General features: G+C 36.8%; 1 protein-coding gene across 1 annotated transcript in view; it reads right to left on the bottom strand.

Moving 5' to 3' along the window:
* LOC131960514 (ankyrin repeat and sterile alpha motif domain-containing protein 1B-like) overlaps nucleotides 1–23,627 on the bottom strand; it is a 105,613-nt gene that overhangs the window by 22,015 nt on the left and 59,971 nt on the right. Inside the window, exons 5-8 of the mRNA XM_059325750.1 lie at nucleotides 19,778–19,978; nucleotides 13,743–13,868; nucleotides 7,236–7,307; nucleotides 3,547–3,633 (exon numbers count right to left, since the gene is read on the bottom strand). Of these exons, the coding sequence (XP_059181733.1) occupies nucleotides 3,547–3,633; nucleotides 7,236–7,307; nucleotides 13,743–13,868; nucleotides 19,778–19,978 (486 nt within the window). The remainder of the gene's footprint in view (nucleotides 1–3,546; nucleotides 3,634–7,235; nucleotides 7,308–13,742; nucleotides 13,869–19,777; nucleotides 19,979–23,627) is intronic.

Raw genomic sequence — 23,627 nt, 5'->3', positions numbered from 1 at the left:
TTCTTATGTACCAATACACCACATCAAATTCCTTGTAAATGAAAATCTAGGCAATAAAACAGATTCTGAAAAAGTGGTATCATGGAGCATTGATTAAATGTCACTGGATAAAAACAACTGCTTATAAACTTGACACAATTTACTCAACTTAAATAACTAAGCAGCTTGTCTTTATTCTACCCATCAATACTGGAGCACTACATTTTATAGTCATGTCCATAAATAATGCATGGAAATAAATAGGAAGGCCTTCAAAATAAAGGTACCCTCCACAGAACTACTGTGGACCACATGTGATCAGGTGTCTACACTGCAAAAAAGGAAAAGTTGGGTGAACTCAAAATTTCAAGGCAACAAACTTCGATAAAATTTAAAGTTGGACAATTAAACTAAATATTTTTATGTTTGCTCATCTCTGAATTTCTCTGGCACGATTGTAACGCTGCTATGAAATGTCAGCTAATGTTGTGACCACAATTTTGAGTTAGCATTGATACGCTAATGGCTACTCTTGTAGCTGTAACAAGCAGCGCCGCTAGCATCAGTTAGCCGCTAGCATCAGTTAGCCACTAGCTTTCGCTAATGACTGAATTTCACCGCTTTCCTGCATTTCCCAACAAAGAAATAAGAGTTATCAGAACTATTGTCCCTTGTTGTGAACCCCAACTTAAAGATATAAGTAACAACAACTCACCAACTTGTTTTTGAGCAGACAACTGGCTTCCTTTGTTGTGCTAACTTACATTATTGCCCTAAATGTCAATAATTTATATTTCCAAGTTTTACCAACTTAAATCACTGTTTTAGGCCAAAAAATACAAGTTGGCTTTTTTGCAGTGCAGTATTTGTTGGGTTGTTGTACACAGGTGAGATAAGGAGAAAGGACTGGGAAGATTTTTACGAAATTACCCAGAGAGATCCAAGTAAAACCACAGATTTCATTCTTTTGTCTGCCTTATAGAGCAAACAACTCATCCAAAGAAATTGCCAACTAATATGATGATCGATTAATCATTCAAGCTGCTTTTCATGCGAAAAAGGCAGCTGCCCTTTCAGCCCCTAAAATGTGATGATTACCTGCTTTTCTCTGTTTTATATCAACATATTTGGGTTTGAGACTGATAAAACGCATCACATTAGACCTTGAGAAGCTGGCATGGAAACTTTCACTATTTTCTGACATTTTATAGACCAAGCGATCACTCGAGACATTAATTGAAAATGAAAATAATCGTTTCTTGCAGCTCAGATGCCTTATCCTCTTAATTTATTATTGTATGACCATGTGTCCTTCATCCATTCAATACAGTCTAAACTAACATTAGGCTAAGAGGAAGATTTTTATGATTGAATGCTTGTTTGCAACCTCAACTGAGTAGGTACTAAAACATGTTCCAGGTAAAATCCACAACTTTTGCTGATGGAAAACCAAAGAAAAAGAGAGAATCAGGTTAAGGAGAGCCCATGCAGTAGAAATATGGCAAAACTGACTGTGTGCTAATTCTGCTCATCTGTTTGCTTCTGTGCAGGCTTCAATAAATAACATTTTTTTTAAAGCAAGCTGCTTATAATTACCTTAAAATTGTTTCTCACTGTGCCACCTTTATTAACCACCTGAGTATTATCTTACACATACGCACGGGAATCAGTGCCTGATAGAAATAATTGACTCCTTAGTGTGAAATTATTAGCCTGGTTTTAAACTGCCTTCACATAATATTAGCACAGAGACGACAACCCAAACTCATTTTACACATTCAAACATAAAAAATGCTGTTTTCTGTGTGGCAGTGGCGGTTCTAGACCAGTTTTACTGTGGGGGCCAAGGAGGGGCCAGTGTTTAATCAGAGGGGCATATTAGCACATTAAAAAATGGCAAAGATGATATTTAAGCATTCAAAATCTTTGAATGTCTTGAAAAAGACACAAAATGACCAAAATAGACACAAAATGAGAAGACAGAATAACAAAAAAAAACACCACAGAAGACATAAAAATGGCAAAGAGGACACAAAATGACCAAAAAAAGACAAAAAATGACCAAAAAATGACACAAAATTACCAAAAAAAGACACAAAATGACTTACAAAAACACGTAAAGACATGAAAATGATTCAAAAATGGACAAAATAGCCCTTTAAGACTCCAGAGAGTTAAACTATTATACAATGTAACATTGTATAATAACATGTAACATTCTGGGACACAAAATAACTAAAAAAGACACAACACAAACTTTACCAAAAAAAGACACAAAAAGACACAAATGACCAAAAAAGACACAAAATGAGAAGACAGAATAACAAAAAAAACCCCACAGAAGACATAAAAATGACCAAAAAAAGACACAAAATGACCAAAAAAAGACACAAAATTTACCAAAAAAAGACACAAAAAAGACACAAAAAGACACAAATGACCAAAAAAGACACAAAATGAGAAGACAGAATAACAAAAAAAACCCCACAGAAGACATAAAAATGACCAAAAAAAGACACAAAATGTACCAAAAAAAGACACAAAAAAGACACAAAAAAGACTAAAAAAGACACAAATGACCAAAAAAAGACACAAAATGACTTACAAAAACATGTAAAGACATGAAAATGATTCAAAAATGGACAAAATATCCCTTTAAGACTCCAGAGAGTTAAACTATTATACAATGTAACATTCTGGGTTCCTTTTGTGTACAATGAGATATTGTTAGATATTGAATTGTTCCATTGTTCATCGTTATAAATTGATCATTTTATTATTAATTTGACACAGGGGCCCCTGGAGGCCCCTGGGTAGAACCGCCACTGTGCATTGGACACGCTGACACACTGAGCAGCCTTCAATCAGATGATGATAAACTGAAATGACCTCTTCAACACATTAAAATGTCAAAAGTTTTTAAAGTTTTTAAAACATTCCATTAAAGGTGTAATGAAGTAAGTAGGCTGTTATTGATTTTTTTTTTAACATCCAGCTCATCTAGTCCATACTGATTAATGCTCTCTTTTACACCTTATTGATTTTTACCCCATATAGTTTTTAATCAGTCAGGCTGCAGCTAAAGCAAACAGCAGCGCTGCAGAGCTGAATGTCACTCTGCTCCTGACCTTTCCTCTCTTATTTACAGCAGTAGTTCTCAACCTTTTTGAGTCGCGACCCCCAATTTAACATGCATGTTGTCTGCGACCCCCACTCACTGAACACAATCTCACACACACAGTTCAGATCACCGAAAAAAAGAAACAAAATGGCCAAAAAAAGGAAACAAAATGACCAAAAAGACACAAAATTACCATAAAGACACAAAATTACCCAAAAAAGAAACTAAATCACCCAAAAAAAGACACAAAATGACAAAAAAAGACACAAAATGACCAAAGACAGGAAACAAAATGACCAAAAAAGACACAAATTGATCACAAAATGACCAAAAAAAGACATTAAGTGACCAAAAAGACTAAAACACATGAACACTTTAACCCCAATTGGGGTCCCGACCCCAAGGTTGAGAATAGCTGATTTACAGGAAGTGACCCCGAGTGTTACCTTATTTGTGGCGTCGATGAACTTCACTCCTTTGTAGGACACGGAGAGGACGATGGTCGGCACTTTCTTCATCTGTTCTGTCGACTTCTTGGAGTGCACGAAAAGCAAAAGAGAGACAAAAAAAAGAGAAAAAGAGGAGAGATGACAATCGAGGCACCACATTCATAAGAGAAAAGAAAAAAGTGCACAGGAATCGGCTGCAGTATTGAACTTTTAACACTCCACAGTTGGAAATTATAATTAGTTCCAGATTAATGAATTTCAGTTGGTAGAGATCTCCACTGAATTTAATAACCTTTTAGTTTAATACCGACTTGATCCTTGTGCCCGGGTGTACAAGCTAGAGAAGTATCTCTAGCTTGTACACCATTATAATGATAATTATAATATAAAATAATCTCAATTAGATCTATTTTTTTTAATGCAGTAGCATTAAAAAAATAGATCTAATTGAGATTATTTTGAATGATATTGCAAGGTATTGCTAAGTGTGATTGCTTTGCAAGGATCTGTACCAAATCTTTTCATTATAAAGCAGGTCTACATAATATATAAATACTGTAAAAGCATAAAAAGGCTCAATTCAAAGAGCAATTCACACAACCTATACTCAGTAACTGTGCCTTTAAAAGAGCCAACATTACTATACTATATATATATCGGTAGAAAGTGCCATTACTGTCATTTACCAGCTCCAATGATAGTGCAGAGACCCAATCAGAGAAGACTAGGCTTCTTCAGTAGGGAACAACTGGGAACTAAAATGAAGCCTTTCAGACAATGTGAGAAAAATATGTCTTTACAACATTTAAAGCATGTAAACATTATTACATATTAGAAGCCTAAAACACAACTACGAAGCTGAAAATAAGCAGAATATGTCACCTTTTATGTCACCTTTTTACTTCTTCCTACTCCCTTTTGAGCTTGCAGAAAGTGTCTGTTTTCTCAATTTTGTTTTGCTTTTTTGTTTTGTTTTTTATCTATTCATCTATTAATATTTATACTTGGTTTTTTTTGTGTTTTTTTTTTACTTGCTTGCATGTTCGAAATAAAGACAATCAATCAATCAATAAATCAATCAATCAAACCTTAAATTCAGAATGGTGTTTTCACACAATTTGCATTGTGTCAAATAAATAATGCACTTCAGATAGTTTCTTAAAACCCACCTGCCCAGGTAGGGCAAAGTGTATTTAAGCATAAAAACTGTTTGACATGTAACATCTAGTTTATAAAGGTGAAACACAACCTAAATTACATCAGTTCAAACAAGCTAAACTTCTTTTTTTGTGGAGCTCTAACCCAAACATACCATTATTACCAGCTGGAGGGTTTTAGGAGGTTAATGCATTAGTCCATATTGCAATTCAGATTAAAATTTTGAATAATTGTGCAGCCCTACTTCAAGCACGTAAGAACAACGGACTTGAAAAACGAACAAAAGCATGACGTAGGCCACAATGCTCTATTGATGATTTCTTCCTTTATTACCAAAGTCAATTTAAATAATTTCACAGGTCGAGTGTCGTCAGGAGCCTCATAAAAACAGAACTGCTTCTGAATTACAAGTCTAAACCCGATCGACTGCAGCTCTGCAAAGCCAATAAGTCTATTAGCTTTTAAGGCCACATGGAGCTCCGACTGTATCATTCTTTTTAATTACATATCGGCATTTTAACATGTCTCAATCACCTATATTTAGACTCATTATGCAGCGAGGTGCTGTGGAGAACGGTGTGATTTACAGAGCCGTCATTCTACCTGACAGAAGATTTTATATTTTCAAGAAATCAACGTGAAACGAGTCCCTTTCCTGCCGTCTCAGTATCACTTCTCGTCTTTCATCGCTTGTCATTTCCCTCTCTGAGTATCCACGTTTTTATCTCCCTCCGTCCCTCATTCCTCCTCCTTGTCGGATCGACTCTCTGCTATCCTTTCCATCTCTCTTTCCTCCCTTTGTTCCGTCTCTTTCCTCCCAGCTCGCAGCGTGTTGCTGCTGTGGTTCGGCCTTGTCAGGATCAGGAAGAGCTGAGACGCTGACAGAGGCTCCGGCTGGCTGATACCCAGCTAGAGAGTTAAACCTCCACATCTACCTCCACAGCTGGAAGATGGAGGGACAGATGAAAGGAGGGCAGTGCCGGTTCTAGACCAGTTTTACTGTGGGGGCCAAGGAGGGGCCAGTGTTTAATCAGAGGGGCACATTAGCACATGAAAAAATGGCAAAGATGATATTTAAGCATTCAAACTCTTTGAATGTCTTGAAAAAGACACAAAATGATCAAAAAAGACACAAAATGAGAAGACAGAATAACCAAAAAAACCCCACAGAAGACATAAAAATGACAAAAAGAGACACAAAATATCTAAAACAGACACAAAAAAGACACCAATGCCAAAAAAGACACAAAATAACTAAAAAAGACAACAACAGACACAAAATGACCAAAAAAGACACAAAATGAGAAGACAGAATAACCAAAAAAAAACCCCACAGAAGACATAAAAATGACCAAAAAAAAACACAAAATTACCAAAAAAAGACACAAAATAACTAAAACAGACACAAAAAAGACACATACATGACACCAATGACAAAAAAAGACACAAAATAACTAAAAAAGACAACAACAGACACAAAATGACCAAAAAAAGACACAAAAAAGACACAAAATGACTTACAAAGACACGTAAAGACATGAAAAGGATTAAAAAATGGACAAAATATCCCTTTAAGACTCCAGAGAGTTAAACTATTATACAATGTAACATTCTGGGTTCCTTTTGTGTACAATGAGATATTGTTTGAACAAAAAAAAAAAGGTTAGAATTGTTCCATTGTCCATTGTTATAAAATGATCATTTTATTATTAATTTGACACAGGGGCCACAGCAGGGATGTTGGGAAGAGGGACGAGCCGATACAGAAGGGAAAATATGTACACACGGTAATAAAAACCCACCACGAGAAGACGTGCATCTCATTGCACTTAATTACAACCTTGGTTTTCAGCAAAGGTGTGTCAACGTGAGAAGGGAGAAGATGTAGAAAAGAGAAAGAAGATGCCCTCTGATGTGGAAATATAAATATAGAGAAGGAAGAGAGGGAGGAGGGGAGAGGAACAGAAAGCTTTGCTCATGAATATTAAAATTTATCTTCACACTGCAGCAGCTCGGGATGAGAGAGAGAGATATGAACCGAGGGCCGGAGGAGAGAGAGAGAGTCACTGTTACAGGAGAATATGGAGGAAGAGTTAGAGGGCAGGAAGAAAAGACAGATAAAGGAACGACAGATACAAGAGAAGAAGAAAGAGAGAGGAGTAGTAGAACACGGAGAGATACGGTGATCTGAGGTGAGAGGAGGGTCATGAGGTAATGTGCCACCCAGCCCAGATATTAAAAATAAATCCCTCAATACACTTAATCCACCGTCATGATATCTGAAGTTTAAGTTCTAGTGTGAGGACACTCACTCTGAGACTGTGTCCCAGATTTAAAGGTCCAAAAGGCTTTTTTAGAGAGACGACATTTACATAAATACATTTATATTCACACACATTCCTGTTTCATTTATCACACCGTGGGACTTATTCTCATGGTTTCTTTCATACGACTTCTTAACGTGTTCCCACATTTCACCCATAAATGTTACCAGCAACAGAAATAAAGAGTGTAACTTTGTGCTTTACCCTCATTTTGGCACAAGCGTCTTGTGTGGACTCCGTCCCTCTCAGCTCCTTCACCAGCATGGAGCCCAGGTACTGTGAAAAACACACAAACACACACATATATTCTTAATAAATACACACAAGGACTATAGAAGTATATGAGGGTCTGTGGTTATGGCTGTAGATTAAACTGTAACTATATTAACCTTCTTATTTCTGCAAGACACTCCGGTGGGTCCAATTTTATGAAATCAAGCTGTGCAGCCAAATTGGCAACAATTTATTCAAACTAATTTTCTGGTTAGTCTAAAGCCCTTTTTTCACAGGACTAGTATTAGCAGGACATCTTATGTGATTTAGATATTACACCCCTCATATCTGTGTTTCATGCAGTGCATTCACACCTGATGAGCATAATAATAATGTCTGCATTGACATTATTCCCTGGATATGATTAAAGTCTCTGTGTAACATCAGCTTCCGTGATTGACAACAGCTTCTTGATTTTGCACCAAAAATGCTGATAAAACTTCTATTTATAATTGTCAATGCAGCCTCTGTTATGTAAAACTGCAGAAGATGCAGAAAAAAGCTGCAGAGAAAACAAACAATGCCAATTCACACTGGACTATTATGGAGATATTATCACATCTGTGTTTGGGGAAATATTGTATATGATGTTATATATGTTATATGTTATAACAAATGACTGGAGATCCACAGGTAATGCTAGTTTCGTGCAATCACGGTTTTAATTCTGGTGGACGTCCAAACACTTTGGTGCAGGAGCAAAGTTTCAGAGGCTCGAACCAGGACATTTATGCTAATTAGTGCTGCAGCAGGCCTTGATTCACCTGTGATTTGATGTTAGTGACCTAGGATCCTCTCTCAGTATTAATGCATGACATCATGGTTGTTTTGTTGATAACACACCGAGGCTAAATAACTTGCCAATTTTACGACAATTTTAAGTTTTGCTTGACCAACAAACATTTTTGCCAAATAGAAGAAAATGTGCTGAATCCAGCTTACAGCGATATCTCCAACTGTCCCAACAAAGCGGAGGTATTAAGGCCGACTGTACGCTTCAAATCACCAAAATGCATTCAAAGGAAAATATGTAAACAAGGTCAGTGTGACCATGATAGCATGCTGATGATAGAATTTTGCCTTATTATCGTCTCACAGAGCTGCTTTCATAGCTGGAGACTCTCACTTGTTATGTTACCGACATGTTTGAATTTAATTTGCAGCTAGTGAAAGACTTGTGTGTTTGTGTGCAGCAACATTTACAGCCACAGAGACGCGGTGGACAGGACAGCAGCTGGTCCTGTGTGCTGCTCTAATGCATTTTCTAGGAGAACTGCCAGCGACCCTGCCATAACAGCGATTTAAGATTGTTAGCTTGAGTCGAGACAAATTATTAACATGCCCACATGACCTCCTTCTGATCCGCCAAGGACCAGAGTCCCCGGCTGAAAATATGAGTTTGAGCACAGTCTGTGCTGCATAAAAAGTATCTCATCGCACAAAGTGATTTGTCCAAAAGGTTGTTTTGCCTCCAAAATGAATTAATTGCTAATCAAATGTAGGATAAATCCTAGTGAGGTAGATATTAAACAGTTTGTTCCTTGTTTGGAGTCATTAACTGTAGAGTGAAACAGATGAAGCTGTAAATATTTCTCTTCTAATCCACTAAAAGCCTTGTTAGGGTCCCACTTTCAGGAAGAAGGTCTGTTCTATAAGCGGGAAGAGGTGGTGGATGTCACACCCATTAAGTGCTCTAATGTCCACATAAACATTGTCCCTGTAAAACACTGTCACCATTAGGAGCTTCTTTATTAAATCAGATAGTACGTGTGCAGAATGTCTGGCTGCAAAGTGGCGTCGAGACAGAAAGATCAGCCAGACTCCAGTTAATGTTCCTCCAGGAGCCTCTCAAGGTGGATGAACCACTGCTGCATGTCTCATTATGTGCTAATACAGCTGCATGTAAACATGCATCCATGCATTACTCAACATATAATCATGGAGAAAGCTACTATAAATTAAATTTACATATTTAACATTTTTGTGCATTTCTTTCATTACAGACAATGAAAACAAATGCATGAAGACAATGAAAATACTTGAGCTATATTAAAAAACGCAGTGACTTCCTCCTCAGTATGAAGAAATGTCGCATTCAGTTGCAGCATTGCTTGCTGCTAATTTTATGACCATTTCAGCATAATCGAGGGCTGAGGCTGAGTGTTAATGACATATTTTCTTGTTACGTCCTTGTCAGGGATGAATCAGGACACATTAGAGATTAAACTGTTAAAGATTTGGTGTCAAATGAATGAATAAGATATTTTTCTGCCTGCTGCAAAAAAAGCCAACTTGTATTTTTTGGCCTAAAACAGTGATTTCAGTTGGTAAAACTTGGAAATATAAATTATTGACATTTAGGGCAATAATGTAAGTTAGCACAACAAAGGAAGCCAGTTGTCTGCTCAAAAACAAGTTGGTGAGTTGTTGTTACTTATATCTTTAAGTTGGGGTTCACAACAAGGGACAATAGTTCTGATAACTCTTATTTCTTTGTTGGGAAATGCGGGAAAGCGGTGAAATTCATTAGCGAAAGCTAGCGGCTAACTGATGCTAGCGGCTAACTGATGCTAGCGGCTAACTGATGCTAGCGGCGCTGCTTGTTACAGCTTTACCAGCCAGAGGTGGAGGTCCAGTTTATTTTAATCTCTGGTAAATTGTTGCAGCTCTGTGTTTAAAACCTGATTGTAGATTTGTCTCTTTTTTAATAGCTTCATTACTTTTGATACTATCCAATAAGGATATCTTTTGTTTTAAAAACTTGGTATGAAAAAAGTATTGATACTTTTGAAAACCTTAGTAAAACCAGGGTCATCTTAGTTTATTTATTCATTCAAGTTTTATCAGCGTAGTTCAGTGTCTTAGCTAATAAGTACTAAATACAAATTACAACCAAGACAGGAGGCAAAGTCTTTAGTTATTAGTCATAAACCAAGCTGCAGAACTCTGTAACACTTTGATGTATCTACAGAAGCTCTTAGATTAATATAAAAAAGCCCACAGAGTAAAAGTAGAGATAACACTGGCCGTTAATGATGTAGAGAGAGGTTATGATGTTAGAATGTCTGCAGGGTTTTCCTGGAAATGGATGGCTAATAACTTCAGATAATATTGTGGAGCTCTGGTTGTAAAGCTGACATAACAAAGTTAGGATGCCGTGTGAGGAGGTGCTGGAGAGGAGGAGAGGAGGAGGAGAGGGGTTTTTGTTTATTTGGAGCCTGAGATGAGAATGTGAAGTGTGCTGATGCAGCTTTTATTGTGTCCTTTTGGCTTTTTACCATCTCTCTTCCTCTATTAACACTAACAAACACTCTTCTCTTCCCTCTCTCGCTCTCATTACTGTCTTATCCATCTCATTTATTCTTATTCACTCTCCATCTCGCCAATATTCACACTGAGCTCTCTGTTGTGGCTCCCGCTCATTTATCACTCTGAGCCTTTCTGGATTCGTTGTCCTGGGACGGCCAGCGTTAGAGATGTTGTCATAAACGGCTCCATGAAAGCACCTCCATCGTTCCCCTGGTGGCCTCCTGGTGAGAGCTCCCCATCATCTGCCCAGAACACACTGAAGCCTGTGTAGTGGTACATCTGTCAGAAGCCTAATGGTCCGTGCTGTTTCTATCAATCTTGTGAGGTGAGAAAACGAAAAAGGGGAGATTTCTGACTGAGGGAAGACTCGCTCTTGGGATACTTATCTCTTATTCACAGCCTCTATCTCATCTTTTCTTGCTTTCATTCATATTTGATTCCAGCATCACATTTGATTTCTCATCTCCCTGTCCTATTTGTACAAACTTGAATTTTCCATCTCTTTCCAACTAGTTTCCCTCTCACTCCTCCTCGGGCTCTTATTATTCCTTTATGTTGCGCCTCCTCGTCTCCTCTCTCCTCTCCACATCTGAGCGCCATCTGGAGAGATGTCTCAATTCCTTAAATGCATCTCGAGGAGAGAGGAGACGTGTCTGAGGAGCTACAGGATAGACGAGGATGCACAGGTGTGTCCTTTGTGGAGACCAATGAAAGAGATGTAACTCACAGCTGGAACCATTGGCATTAGCAGGACTTTACAAATGAAAAAGTTCCTTTTTCATTAAGTTATAAGTTGTTTTTTTAATTTACAACAATCAAATGCAAGATCAAACTTTCCTCCACACTCCCGGGGCTGTTCTAACCACATTCCTTCATGACTTTTCACCTTTTTATCGGTGTTTCTATCATTGAATTTCAGCTGCAGCTCTGACTGAGATAATAAACCTCAACAGACACGTCATATTTTCTAGTCTAGTGGCTTTAAAATGACGCCTCCAAAGCACAGATCTGATTCTCTTACATGCCTTAAATGCTGCCTTGCCTCCTCCACTCACATTTCAGGTGGGGCACTAAGGAATGAGGAAAGGAGGCAAGGAAATCTCTACCTTTAAAAACCTCCTGAAGACCTTCAGAGAGCATCTTCTCTCCTAGACCACACCATATTTCTACTCCTTAAAGAATCCTCACCAGCACTTATTGATGCACTAATAGCTCTTATTGCACTAGACCTTGATTGTTTGATTTTATTCTTCCTGTAAGTCGCTTTGGATAAAAGCGTCTGATAAATGACTAAATATAAATGTAAATGTACACTACTGGTCAAAAGTTTTAGAACACACCAACTTTTCCAGAATTTAATTGAAAATGATGCAGTTTAATGTCTCAGTGTACTCTGAAATTAATGCACATTTGCAACATTTAAAATTCTTTATTGAGCATGATAGTGTTTTGAAAGTAAAAAAAAGATTCAAAATCACATTTTATGTTGGACTAAAGGACTAAAAAAAGACACAAAATGACAAAAAAAGTCACAAAATGACCAAAAAAGACACAAAATGACTTACAAAGACATGAAAAGAATTCAAAAATGGACAAAATAGCCCAAGACTCCATAGAGTTAAGTTGTTAACCCATTTCTTGTTCCCTGAAAAAGGCCTACTTGTATAATTCTGAAACGTACATTATTTTCCAGTTTTGGTTAAGCTTACCTTTTTTTATTTACCTCTGGCAGTTCACCACTTACCTTTGGACCCTTTCAAGCTGTTCATTTGACTTGAACTGCTTGAATTTCAATAAAAAAATGGAAAAATTGGGTTGTTCTAAAACTTTTGACCGGTAGTGTAAATCAATCGAGGATGTAGAAAATGAGAAGACGTCTCCACCACAGTTCCTCAGAGCCAATCAAAACATGTATTCTGAAACACCCTATAGTTTAACTCTGCCCGGCTACAAACAAGTCATAAATCCTTCCAGTTTGGCTGCTGTGCATAGAGCCAATCAGAGGCTCAGGCTGTATCCGTGGTAACTTCAGTATGTAATATGCTTTATGTAACTGGCAAAGGTCTAAATTTACCAAAGTGCTGAGAATAACTGAGTGCAGTATCGACTGAGAGGTGAAGTTGAGGGTCGTTGATCTTTAATATTATTACCTCCCTGTAGGTGTGGATTGATCCAAGTCAGCTTTTTGTTTTACCAAAAAATGCCAAAAAACTTGTGTTTGATAGTTAACTTTTGGTTTGAGGTTGTTGGTTGGAAGATCTGCTTTGTTTACTGAACCCAACATAATAAATACACTTCAACAAAACCTTTAGTTGAATTCATTTTTACAGCTGAGACATTTCTTAAGGTTTAATTGCTACTTTTATTGATTGTAACTCATTGCTTTTAATCTTTTGTATTTTGTTTGTTTCTTTTGATTAAATTGATATATCCATGTATTCTTTTGCCATTTGATTTTAGTTATGTATGCATTAATTGTAAGTCCCTTAGGACCCCCTAATGTGATCCCAAAGACTTTAACCCATAGGAACCTATGGTGACACCTGTGTATCAAACATTTTAAATCTTCTATAATCTCCCATATTCAGCTTTAAACTGTGTGACTAGAAACAGAAATGTAAAAGTAGCTAATTTTAAAGAGCTTATTTTTTGTTACTAGGCTAAGTTTAAACCATTTAACAATTCTAATCCATTAATAGTTTGTCCTTTATTGCATTTAACTTGTTCTGACCATATTTCCTGAACAAATTAAAGTCACAAATTTGATATATGTTAAGGAGATGCAAAAGATAAACATAAATACCATAAACGCCCATTGTAACGTTTATGTCACATCACTGATCTTTGACATTTAGGGGTAGTATTTTTTTTAAAAACATCAGAAATGTGTTCTATGTGGTCCACTTATAGAACACATCCTTTAAGGATAACTGGGTTCTTATGGGTTAAATAAATACAATGAGTTAAATTTGGACATTGTCACTATTTGCAGACATTTTATAGCCCAAACAATCAATCAGTTAATAGAGAAACTCCTCTGCAGATTAATCGGTAACGGCAATAATCGTTAGTTGGACAACTGTGAATACAAACACACACACAAGAGTGAAATAAAGCGTCAGGACTCACGTAGGCTTCATAGTCGCAGGACTGGAAGATGAGCTTCTCGGGGTGGTGCTGCCAGTACTGCACCGGGGTGGACGAGGTCGCCTCGTTGGGAGGACGCAACGTGATGGGCTCGCACCACTCGCCGGCCTGGAACCAGAACCAGAACCAGCAGAAACAAGGATCAGACCGGATTATTACAGGACGGGGTCGGGACATGGAGGCTGAGCTGAGGATCTCATGATGACACGACTCTCTGGCCTGATGAATGTGTAAGTTAGTAATGGAACAGCTTTCTGACTCAACAGGAACATCAGAACATCAAGAGGAAATTAAACTTGGATGAATTATGCTTCTGAGTGTTCCCATCCTTCAGCTCGCTTTAAGACTCTGCTGCTGTTTCACCCAGTCAGCTTTCACCTTCTGAACCAGCTGTTCTCAACCTTGGGGTCGGGACCCCAATTGGGGTCGTAAGATGATTTCTGGGGGTCGCCAAATCATTTAGGAAGTCAGCTCTGTCTCCACTGTGTTAAAGTGTTCATGTGTTAATGTGTTTTAGGTCATTTTGTGTCTTTTTTTAGTCATTTTGTATCTTTTTTTTAGTCATTTTGTGTCTTTTCTGGTCATTTTGTGTCTTTTTTTGGTCATTTTGTGGTCAATTTGTGTCTTTTTTGGTCATTTTTTTCTTTTTTTTGTTATTTTGTTTCTTTTTTTGTCATTTTGTGTCTTTTTTGGTCATTTTGTTTCTTTTTTTGGTCATTTTGTTTCTTTTTTTGGTCATTTTGTTTCTTTTTTTGGTCATTTTGTGTCTTTTTTGTCATTTTGTGTCTTTTTTTGGTCATTTTGTTTCTTTTTTTGGTCATTTTGTGTCTTTTTTTGGTCATTTTTTTTCTTTTTTGGGTTATTTTGTTTCTTATTTAGGTAATTTTGTGTCTTTTTTGGTCATTCTGTGTCTTTTTTGGTCATTTTGTTTCTTTTTTGGGTGATCTAAACTGTGCGTGTGAGATTGTGTTCAGTGAGCGGGGGTCACGGACAACATGCATGTTAAATTGGGGGTCGCGACTCAAAAAGGTTGAGAACTACTGTTCTAAACAAAGCAAATACCTCAATCCTATCTGCATACCTCTCAAATGTCTGCTAATAACAATTAAGCTTGTGTTATGCTCTTTCATTCTTTGATAAATGGAACCAGATGATTTTTTGCAGACACATCCTGCTCCAGAGCCGGTTGGTTTACGCTCTGTATAGTCTGATAGTTGTGTATGTACTGTACTGTGGAGGTGAGATCTTGTAATCAGATGCAAAGATGTTGGATAAACAGCTCGGGGATTTAGAAGCAGGCAGAAGCCAAATCTACAGTAAACTCCACCAGCTTAACCATATTACACATTTCTTCCCACACACTCTGACCTCGCCGACGGACTCAGATAGAAATCTGCAGATGCTGAAAGTTTTCACTGTGCTATCGTCAAGATATTTTTTAAAAAGGGGGTTGTATGAGGTGCTTATCCATAAGTCAGTGAGGTACCTACAGTAGATGGAGAAGCAGGCAGGAGCACAAAGCTAAGCAATGTATCGCTGCGGACAGCTAAATTCAGAATCAGAATCAGAATTACTATTATTATTATTGATGCTTTGCCTGGCTGTCAGACAGCTCTTTCATCTGGAGATGTTATTGCTCTCTTCCAAACTCCTTTTACAAAAACAGTCATTTTACCTCTAAAGAATACTGAGTTTCTGGTCAACTGTCAATCATTTAGTTTGATTTTTTAATCAGCCAACATTAAAGTGAAGCAACAACACAAACAAACTAACCAATCGAGGCAACAGTGGATCAGAAAGTTCAGTTCTTCAGTGCTGTGGAGCAAAATGACCGTTTTTGTTCAGGAGTCTGGTGGCTGAACAGCTCCTGTTGTTCATTGAAAGGGCTGTCTGATGAGAAGAACATATCCAAAATGTTTGGGGTTTTTTGGGTCATTTTTCATGCTTTATTGGATTGTGACAGAAAAAATGGAAGGAGGAGACAGAGATGCCCTAAAATCTGATAAAGTAAAACTGATATAGATTTTTTTGACTGGCTAAAACACTTTTTGGTCATTTTATGTCTTTTTTTGTGGTCATTTTGTTTCTTTTCTGGTCATTTTGTATCTTTTTGATAATTTTGTGTCTTTTTTGGTCATTTCGTTTCCTTTTTTGGTCATTTTAGGTTTTTTTGGTCATTTTGTGTCTTTTTTTGATCATTTTGTCATCAATTTGTGTCTTTTTTGGTCATTTTGTTTCATTTTTGGTAATTTTTATGTATTGTTTTGGTCATTTTGTTTCATTTTTGGTAATTTTTATGTATTGTTTTGGTCATTTTGTGTCTTTTGTGGTCATTTTGTTTCCTTTTTTTAGACATTTTGTGATTTTTTAGGTCATTTTGTGCTTCATTATTTGTCCAAAATGTGTCGTATCAACTGAGTTTGTCTGATCTGAACTGTGAGATTGTGTTCAGTGAGCTGGGTTCAACAACATGCATGTTAAATTGGGGGTCACGACTCAAAAAGGTTGAGAACTAACTGCAGTAGACGACTATGGATAAATACCTCATCCAACCCCACTATAAAAAACCTGAACTATCCCTTTGAGGACCATAAATGTGCTGTTCTCTTGGGTTTCTTTTTGTGAAAAAAGAAAAAAGCGAGAGAACAGAAGGTGAGGGAAGTGCCAGAGGGAGAAACACTTGTGAGGTAACCAATCATAGAAACGTGGTGACAGAGACGAGGGGAATGAAACAGAGGATAAAAATATTTCCTCATATCTCTAATAGTTTCCTTCTATTCTGGCTCAGCTGACTCATGCTGCCACCTCAGAGTGTTGTTTCTAGAAAGGGGGATTCACTGTGCTGCACAAACACTTGAGGGATCCAGTCGAGTAACCATAAGTGTGTGTTAGTCTGCATTGATATGCTCTGTGATTCACACGGAGACACAAAAAGACCCTAATCATCCTGAATCACAACACAGCTGCTGCCTCTGATGTGTGTGTGTAAGTGTGTGTGTCTGGGTAATTGTGCTGCTGCTGATTGGAAGTCATAAAGTTATAATTTTGCATTTGGATGAGGATAAAATTGGCTGGAAAGTTGAGATGCTTATGCTAGAAAAGTGCGTCTTCTTTACACACTATAAAAAAAACCCCGTTGTTTTTACGGTAAAAAACCGGCAGCTGCGGTTGCCAGAACTTTACCGTAATAAATACGGTGCAACTTTTTTCTAATATTACGGTAAAATGATATTGACACTGTTGATTTCATGTTTAAGATTGCATTTATTCCATTCTTTACCCTATGAATAAAAGGTTTTTCCATCAAAAGATTTGACATATAATTGACAAGAAAATACTTCATAAATGCCGCATAAATTAAAGATTTTACCATTAAATATTACAGTCTATTTCTGTAAGAGATATGGTGTTTAGTACATTTAACAGTGAGAAAAAGTATTTTTACAAAAAATAAATGCAAAAATTACAGTGATGCTTTTTGTTACAAACACAGTGCCAATGTATTTTACAGTAATAGAGTAATGTTTTTTTATTTTTATTTAAAACTTGTAAAAATACTGTTCTGGCTGATATATACATTTACAGTGTTTGATTGTTACTGAAACTGAATGAACCCATTTATCATTTTACAGTCTTTTACTGTCATGGTTTAGCAGTTTTTCACCCTAAAATCTACAGACATTTTTTACAGTGCAGAACTATTAAATCTTTTCATGTTTGATATTGATATAATCATCATTTATAAACCGTATATAGACAATTTAGAATGGCAAAGACATAATTTATTAATGTTTAACTAACTACATAATTTATAAATGACAAATAGATGGTATATTAATGTAAGTTTATAGTTACTTTACCATTACCAAAAATTAAATTATAATTAATAGTTCATTAATAGTTTTAGTTGCACTCATTTTAACATTTTAACACTATTTTAAAATGATTCATAAACCTTTAAGAAATTGGTTGAAAAAGATTAAACGATTAAATGTATGTATAGCACTTTGTGAATGGTTAATAATTGGTCTATAAACCATCTATAAACATTATTTAGTTGGTTATTGTAAAGTGTTACCGAACTATTAAATCTTTTCATGTTTGATATTAGAGGCAGATAAACATTTATTTAATTTATAAAGCTGTAGATTATGCCTGATTGCATTTGTAAGCATGCCAAAATAACTACTGCACCCCGCCCACTGCTTTGTGGCACGCATATTTTATTATTTTATAACTTTCAGGCATAAATTTCATGTTTCCTTAATTGTAAAATTGATAATGGCTGTAAACTTCAGAGACGGCTGCTGGTGTCAGATGGTCTGCCTGCTGCACATTATTAATGGTGTCTTTCCAACAAGCAAACGGCAGATAAAACACTTTTGGCTTGCATCTTGTAGCTATTAGGAAGCAGCATTTAATTACTGAGATACTTCATTTATGATATTCCAGCATCCTGATGAGGAATGTGATAGCGTCTGAAAGCTCATTAGTTTATTATTGCTTTGAATTTGTAAAATTACCAGATACAACTTTGAAATATTAGTGAAATCAGATTTTAATTTCTGTTTTTTCATTAAAGCAGGAAGAACAATAACAACAGTGAGTCGGGAGTTATTCTGGATTTATTATCGCCAAATAGGTTTTGTTTTAGTGTTGTAGTCTGTCAGAAGGATTATGGTAAAAATTAATGATCTAATTTTTTAAAACCTGGTGGAAGCATGGGCAAAGGAAGAACCTTTTAAAGTTTGGAATGGATCCTTTTAGCAAATGTTACTCAAAGAGGAGGAAATAATGCATTTGTTGGGGATTATTTTTAATATAAGATAAGTCTCCCATAACCAGACCTATACACATCATTCTGGGATAAGGGAAAAAAGGCTGCAGCTTATTTGTGTTTCTTTGTCAATTGTCTAAGGTGCTGTAAAGCCTCGGACCCAGTGAGGAAGCCTTTCAAAATAAATAGCAGAAATAGACCGTTACTGTCTACATCCGCTGATTCAGACTAGCTGTGGATTAATACACACACTGCAAAAAAAGAAAAGTTGGGTGAACTCAAAATTTCAAGGCAACAAACTTTGATAAAATTTTAAGTTGGACAATTAAACTAAATATTTTAAGTTTTGTTTTTGAGTTTGCTCAACTCTGAATTCAGATTGTTGTCAACTCAACTGTAAGTTGTACTAACTTATAATTTTACATTGTAATAACTTTTAATCCTTACTTCTGCTAACTTCTGCAATGTGCTGAATTGGCACGATTGTAGCGCCGCTATGAAATGTCAGCTAATGTTGCGACCACAATGTTGAGTTAGCATTGATACGCTAATGGCTACTCTTGTAGCTGTAACAAGCAGCGCCGCTAGCATCAGTTAGCCGCTAGTATCAGTTAGCTGCTAGCATCAGTTAGCCGCTAGCATCAGTTAGCTGCTAGCATCAGCTATCCGCTAGCTTTTGCTAATGACCGAATTTCCCAACAAAGAAATAAGAGTTATCAGAACTATTGTCCCTTGTTGTGAACCCCAACTTAAAGATATAAGTAACAACAACTCACCAACTTGTTTTTGAGCAGACAACTGGCTTCCTTTGTTGTGCTAACTTACATTATTGCCCTAAATGTCAATCATTTATATTTCCAAGTTTTACCAACTTAAATCACTGTTTTAGGCCAAAAAACACAAGTTGGCTTTTTTTGCTCCAGTGAGAGTTTATGACAGTGTGGTGTTTGTGGGATTGACTCTAAATAAACTATGTTTATTTAGCCATGTTAATAGTAATTATGTAACACTGAGGGTTCATTGATGTGTTTTTAATAAGAAGGAGCTGTTTGGCAAACACCATGTTTGTTGAATAATAAAAAATATGCATCATGTATCTTTTATATGTAAATAAAAATAAGAATATTTCCAAATGCATGCTCCAAGCATGCAGGCAGCCAACTGTATCTGTGAATGCAACCATTCATAACACTCCTCCCTTTGCCTCCATTCATCCCTCCATCCTGTCCTCCGTCCTCACCATGCTGACTTGGGCCATCTGTCGCTCCAGCTTGGATCGCGGCACGTCCTCGAAGTAGTTGTCATTGCTGCGCTGCCTGCGCCGGGCGTCCGCCTGCATGATGAGGTGCTGCACGTCCAGAGATCCTCCTGGGACCCCCGCCGTGTACGCTGCCTGGCCCACCGACGGGCTGAGCTGGGGGGGCGTGTGGTTCCCGGGCTCCTGGGACAGAAGGAGGAGGAGGAGAGAGGAGGGACGGGGGGATCCAGAGAGGGTTCATTCATCATTTTATAAAGTACTGTGTCACTGCTGCAAGTACAAGAAGTAGGGCATTCACTGTGCACTGTCACATTTTAGTTTTCAGCTACAGTGCTGCCATGTTGCCCAGTACAAGTATTGTACTGGTATTGTAAGTATTGTAAGTGGCAAATCTACGAGAAAAAAAGTCACAGATTTAAGAGATTTAAAGTGGCAAATCTGTGCGAAAACAGTTGCAGATTCACGAGAAAAAAGTGGGAAAAAAACAACTTTTTTCTCCCAGATTCACCACTTTAAATCTCATAAATCTGCACATTTTTTTCTCGTAGATTTGCCACTTTAATCTCGTAAACTTTTTTCTCAAAATATTATTTTCATATGTTTTTTTTTACACATTCTGGCTGTATGTAATATCCTCCAATATTCTCTAGGGTTGAAATTTGGAATTTGCAAGTATTTCAATGAGTGCCCTATTAAGGGTTAAAGTGGTGAATCTGGGAGAAAAAAGTTGCTTTTTTTCCCACTTTTTTCTCGTAAATCTGCGACTTTTTTCGCACAGATTTGCCACTTTGATCTAGTAAATTTGCAACTTTTTTCTCGAAATATTACCTGAAGTTACCAAATATAGTTCTTTGCCTGATAAAGGGTTAAGCAAATGTTTAGCTATGACTCCCCTAAACATTAGTTGCATGTGCCATAATATCAGTATATTTTTTTTATGGTTAAAAAAAATGCATATCATGATATGGCAACATTCCTACTTCTTGATGATCTTAATGGTTAAAGTTGTTTTAATCACAAAAAGCTACTTCCTCCCTGTCGCTAAACACATGCAGCTTTCAAAATAAGAGCACGGTGTGTTAAGAGAATCCACCACAGAATTTACAAGAAGACTGTCAAAATAAGATGCCTTAAATAAAACATACAAGAACCTTTATTCTCCTTTACTAAATGTCATTAAAATATGCCCCCAGAACCCCTAAATGGTTATTTTTATTATTTGCTCATACTCAAGAGTCAAGACTAAATGTTTTTGTATTTGGCAACTGTTGAGATTTGCACTTCATACTACATTTTGGATTTTTATTTGTTAATACAGACTTAAAAAAAAGCATATTTTCTATATGTTTTTAAGTATTTCGTAATATCGTTAAGAATATCGTTATGGCAAAAATAGCCTGAAATATCATGATATTCTTTTAGGGCCAGCCCTAACAAGAATCTAAAAGTGCTTTATGAAATCAGGGACAAAGACGCTGTGTAAAAGGTCTAAGCTGCTCCATCACAGTGTCCATAAACACTGGAGCTTTGCTGCTGAATGTCACTTTAAGAGGCTGCATCCTTAAAGTGGAAAAGGATGTTCGTTTAAGAGGCTTTCCGAGCTGAGCGGAGACTAAAACTCCCAAAAGAATTACAACTTTTCTGTGTTATAACGGTGTAATCGTCTTACAGACGAGAAGGTCGGCCACTTCTCCTGAAAGGTGATTCACTTCCAGTTGATTACACATGAGAGAGTCTCAGTAGAGGAGACTTCTTCTGGAAGCTGAAGTGTTACAACTTTAACTCTCAGTTCACATTGTGAGCCCCGATCTGTTCATTCAGCCCGTCTGTCTACTGTCACTGAGTAAACACACTTCTCTGCTCGCTCTCTGGGAGAAAACGCCAGTTAAACACGCCATTTTATCCTGTATTCAACCATATGCAGTAAAATTTTGCTTTCCTTCAATTGCACAGTCAGGGGCACCGTCTTTTCTTGAATGGAGTGAAATTAGAGCTGAAACAACTCGTCGATTAACCCTTAATAGGACACAAAAAAAGTTGCAGATTTAAGAGATTTAAAGTGGCAGATATTAGTCAACTTGAGTCCCATTTGACCTTTTCTTCTTGTTAGAACGGACGACTCACCATAACATTTAGATGATAAGTGATGAAACAGTGAGCATATGCAACTAATGTTTCGGGGCGTCATAGCTAAACATTTGCTTAACCCTTTATCAGGCAAAGAACTATATTTGGTTTTAATTTATTTAAGAGATTTAAAGTGGCAAATCTGTGAGAAAAAAGTTGCATATTTTCGAGAAAAAAGTGAGAAAAAAGCAACTTTTTTCTCCCAGATTCACCACTTTAACCCTTAATAGGACACTCATTGAAATACTTGCAAATTCCAGATTTCAACCCTAGAGAATATTGGAGGATATTACATACAGCCAGAATGTGTAAAAAAAACCATATGAAATAATATTTTGAGAAAAAAGTTTATGAGATTAAAGTGGCAAATCTACGAGAACATTTTTTGCAGATTTATGAGATTTAAAGTGGTGAATCTGGGAGAAAAAAGTTGCTTTTTTCCCACTTTTTTCTCGTAAATCTGTGACTTTTTTCGCACAGATTTGCCACTTTAAATCTCTTAAATCTGCTTCCTTTTTTTTCTCGTAGATTTGCCACTTGAATCTAGTAAATTTGCAACTTTTTTCTCAAAATATTACCTGAAGTTACCAAATATCGTTCTTTGCCTGATAAAGGGTTAAAGGACATTTTCTGGAAGAATGCCAGAATTTGAAAATGCAGCTTTCCCCTTTTCTGTCCTAAAACCCTCTAGACCCACTAGATGAACTCATTATATATATATATATATATATATATATATATATATATATATATATATGCACATATTAACCTGTACCAGTCTTCCCTTTCAATCATCCCAATCATGATCCAGATTAAGTTACATTCAGATGCACATCCCTGTTTTCTGTGCAGCCTGGTGGGTCTGTTTTGTTCTGTGAGATTTAATACTGCAAGCAGCATTAATATTTACTTGAATTAGCTGCTGATTATTATCTGTTTTTCATTTTTTTGGGGTTGCTTTGCAGTGCAGCCAGTTGTTGTCAATGCTTGAATAGCAACTTTTTTTCAGGATTTTCTGCCATTTAATCAGACTTTTACCATCTGGCACACACATCTGCAGTAGAGGAGCCAACAGGAAGCCCCTCTCTCTCTGAAAGGACCCTTGATTAGCCAGAGTCTCTTGACTCAGGCTAGATTTTCTAAAGCCTGTAAACGAGGCCAAGAGGATCTACAGAAGTCTAGTTTTCTCTCAGACCACTTGAATTACAGTGTGCTGAGGGTTATATTCACATTTTTGCTCTCCTAAAAATGCCTTTCTCTAGCTTCAATCGATCATTTTATCAAGAATCAAGCATTCTTACTTCTCACTTCTGAAATGTGAAAATGTGTTGCTTTTCATGCTTGTTCTACGACATTTTGTGACATTTTATCGACTCTACCGTTATGGAAAAAACATTATTTCTACAACAATTACATTGTTTTCTCCCACATTTTGAGGCCCAGGACATATCTGCAGCTCTCAGGTGGAGATGTTGAGACACAGTGCACAGCTCAGGCAAGGGTTTGTTTTAACCCTTTATCAGGCAAAGAACTATATTTGGTAACTTCAGGTAATATTTTGAGAAAAAAGTTGCAAATTTACTAGATTATAGTGGTAAATCTACAAGAAAAAAAGTTGCAGATTTAAGAGATTTAAAGTAGCAAATCTGTGCGAAAAAAGTTGCAGATTTACGAGAAAAAAGTGGGAAAAAAGCAACTTTTTTCT

Source organism: Centropristis striata, chromosome 22 (genome assembly GCF_030273125.1).
Source record: "Centropristis striata isolate RG_2023a ecotype Rhode Island chromosome 22, C.striata_1.0, whole genome shotgun sequence".
NCBI classification, from domain to species: domain Eukaryota; kingdom Metazoa; phylum Chordata; class Actinopteri; order Perciformes; family Serranidae; genus Centropristis; species Centropristis striata.
The sequence above is the reverse complement of the archived record's forward strand: the minus strand, read 5'-3'. Positions and strand labels throughout refer to the sequence as shown.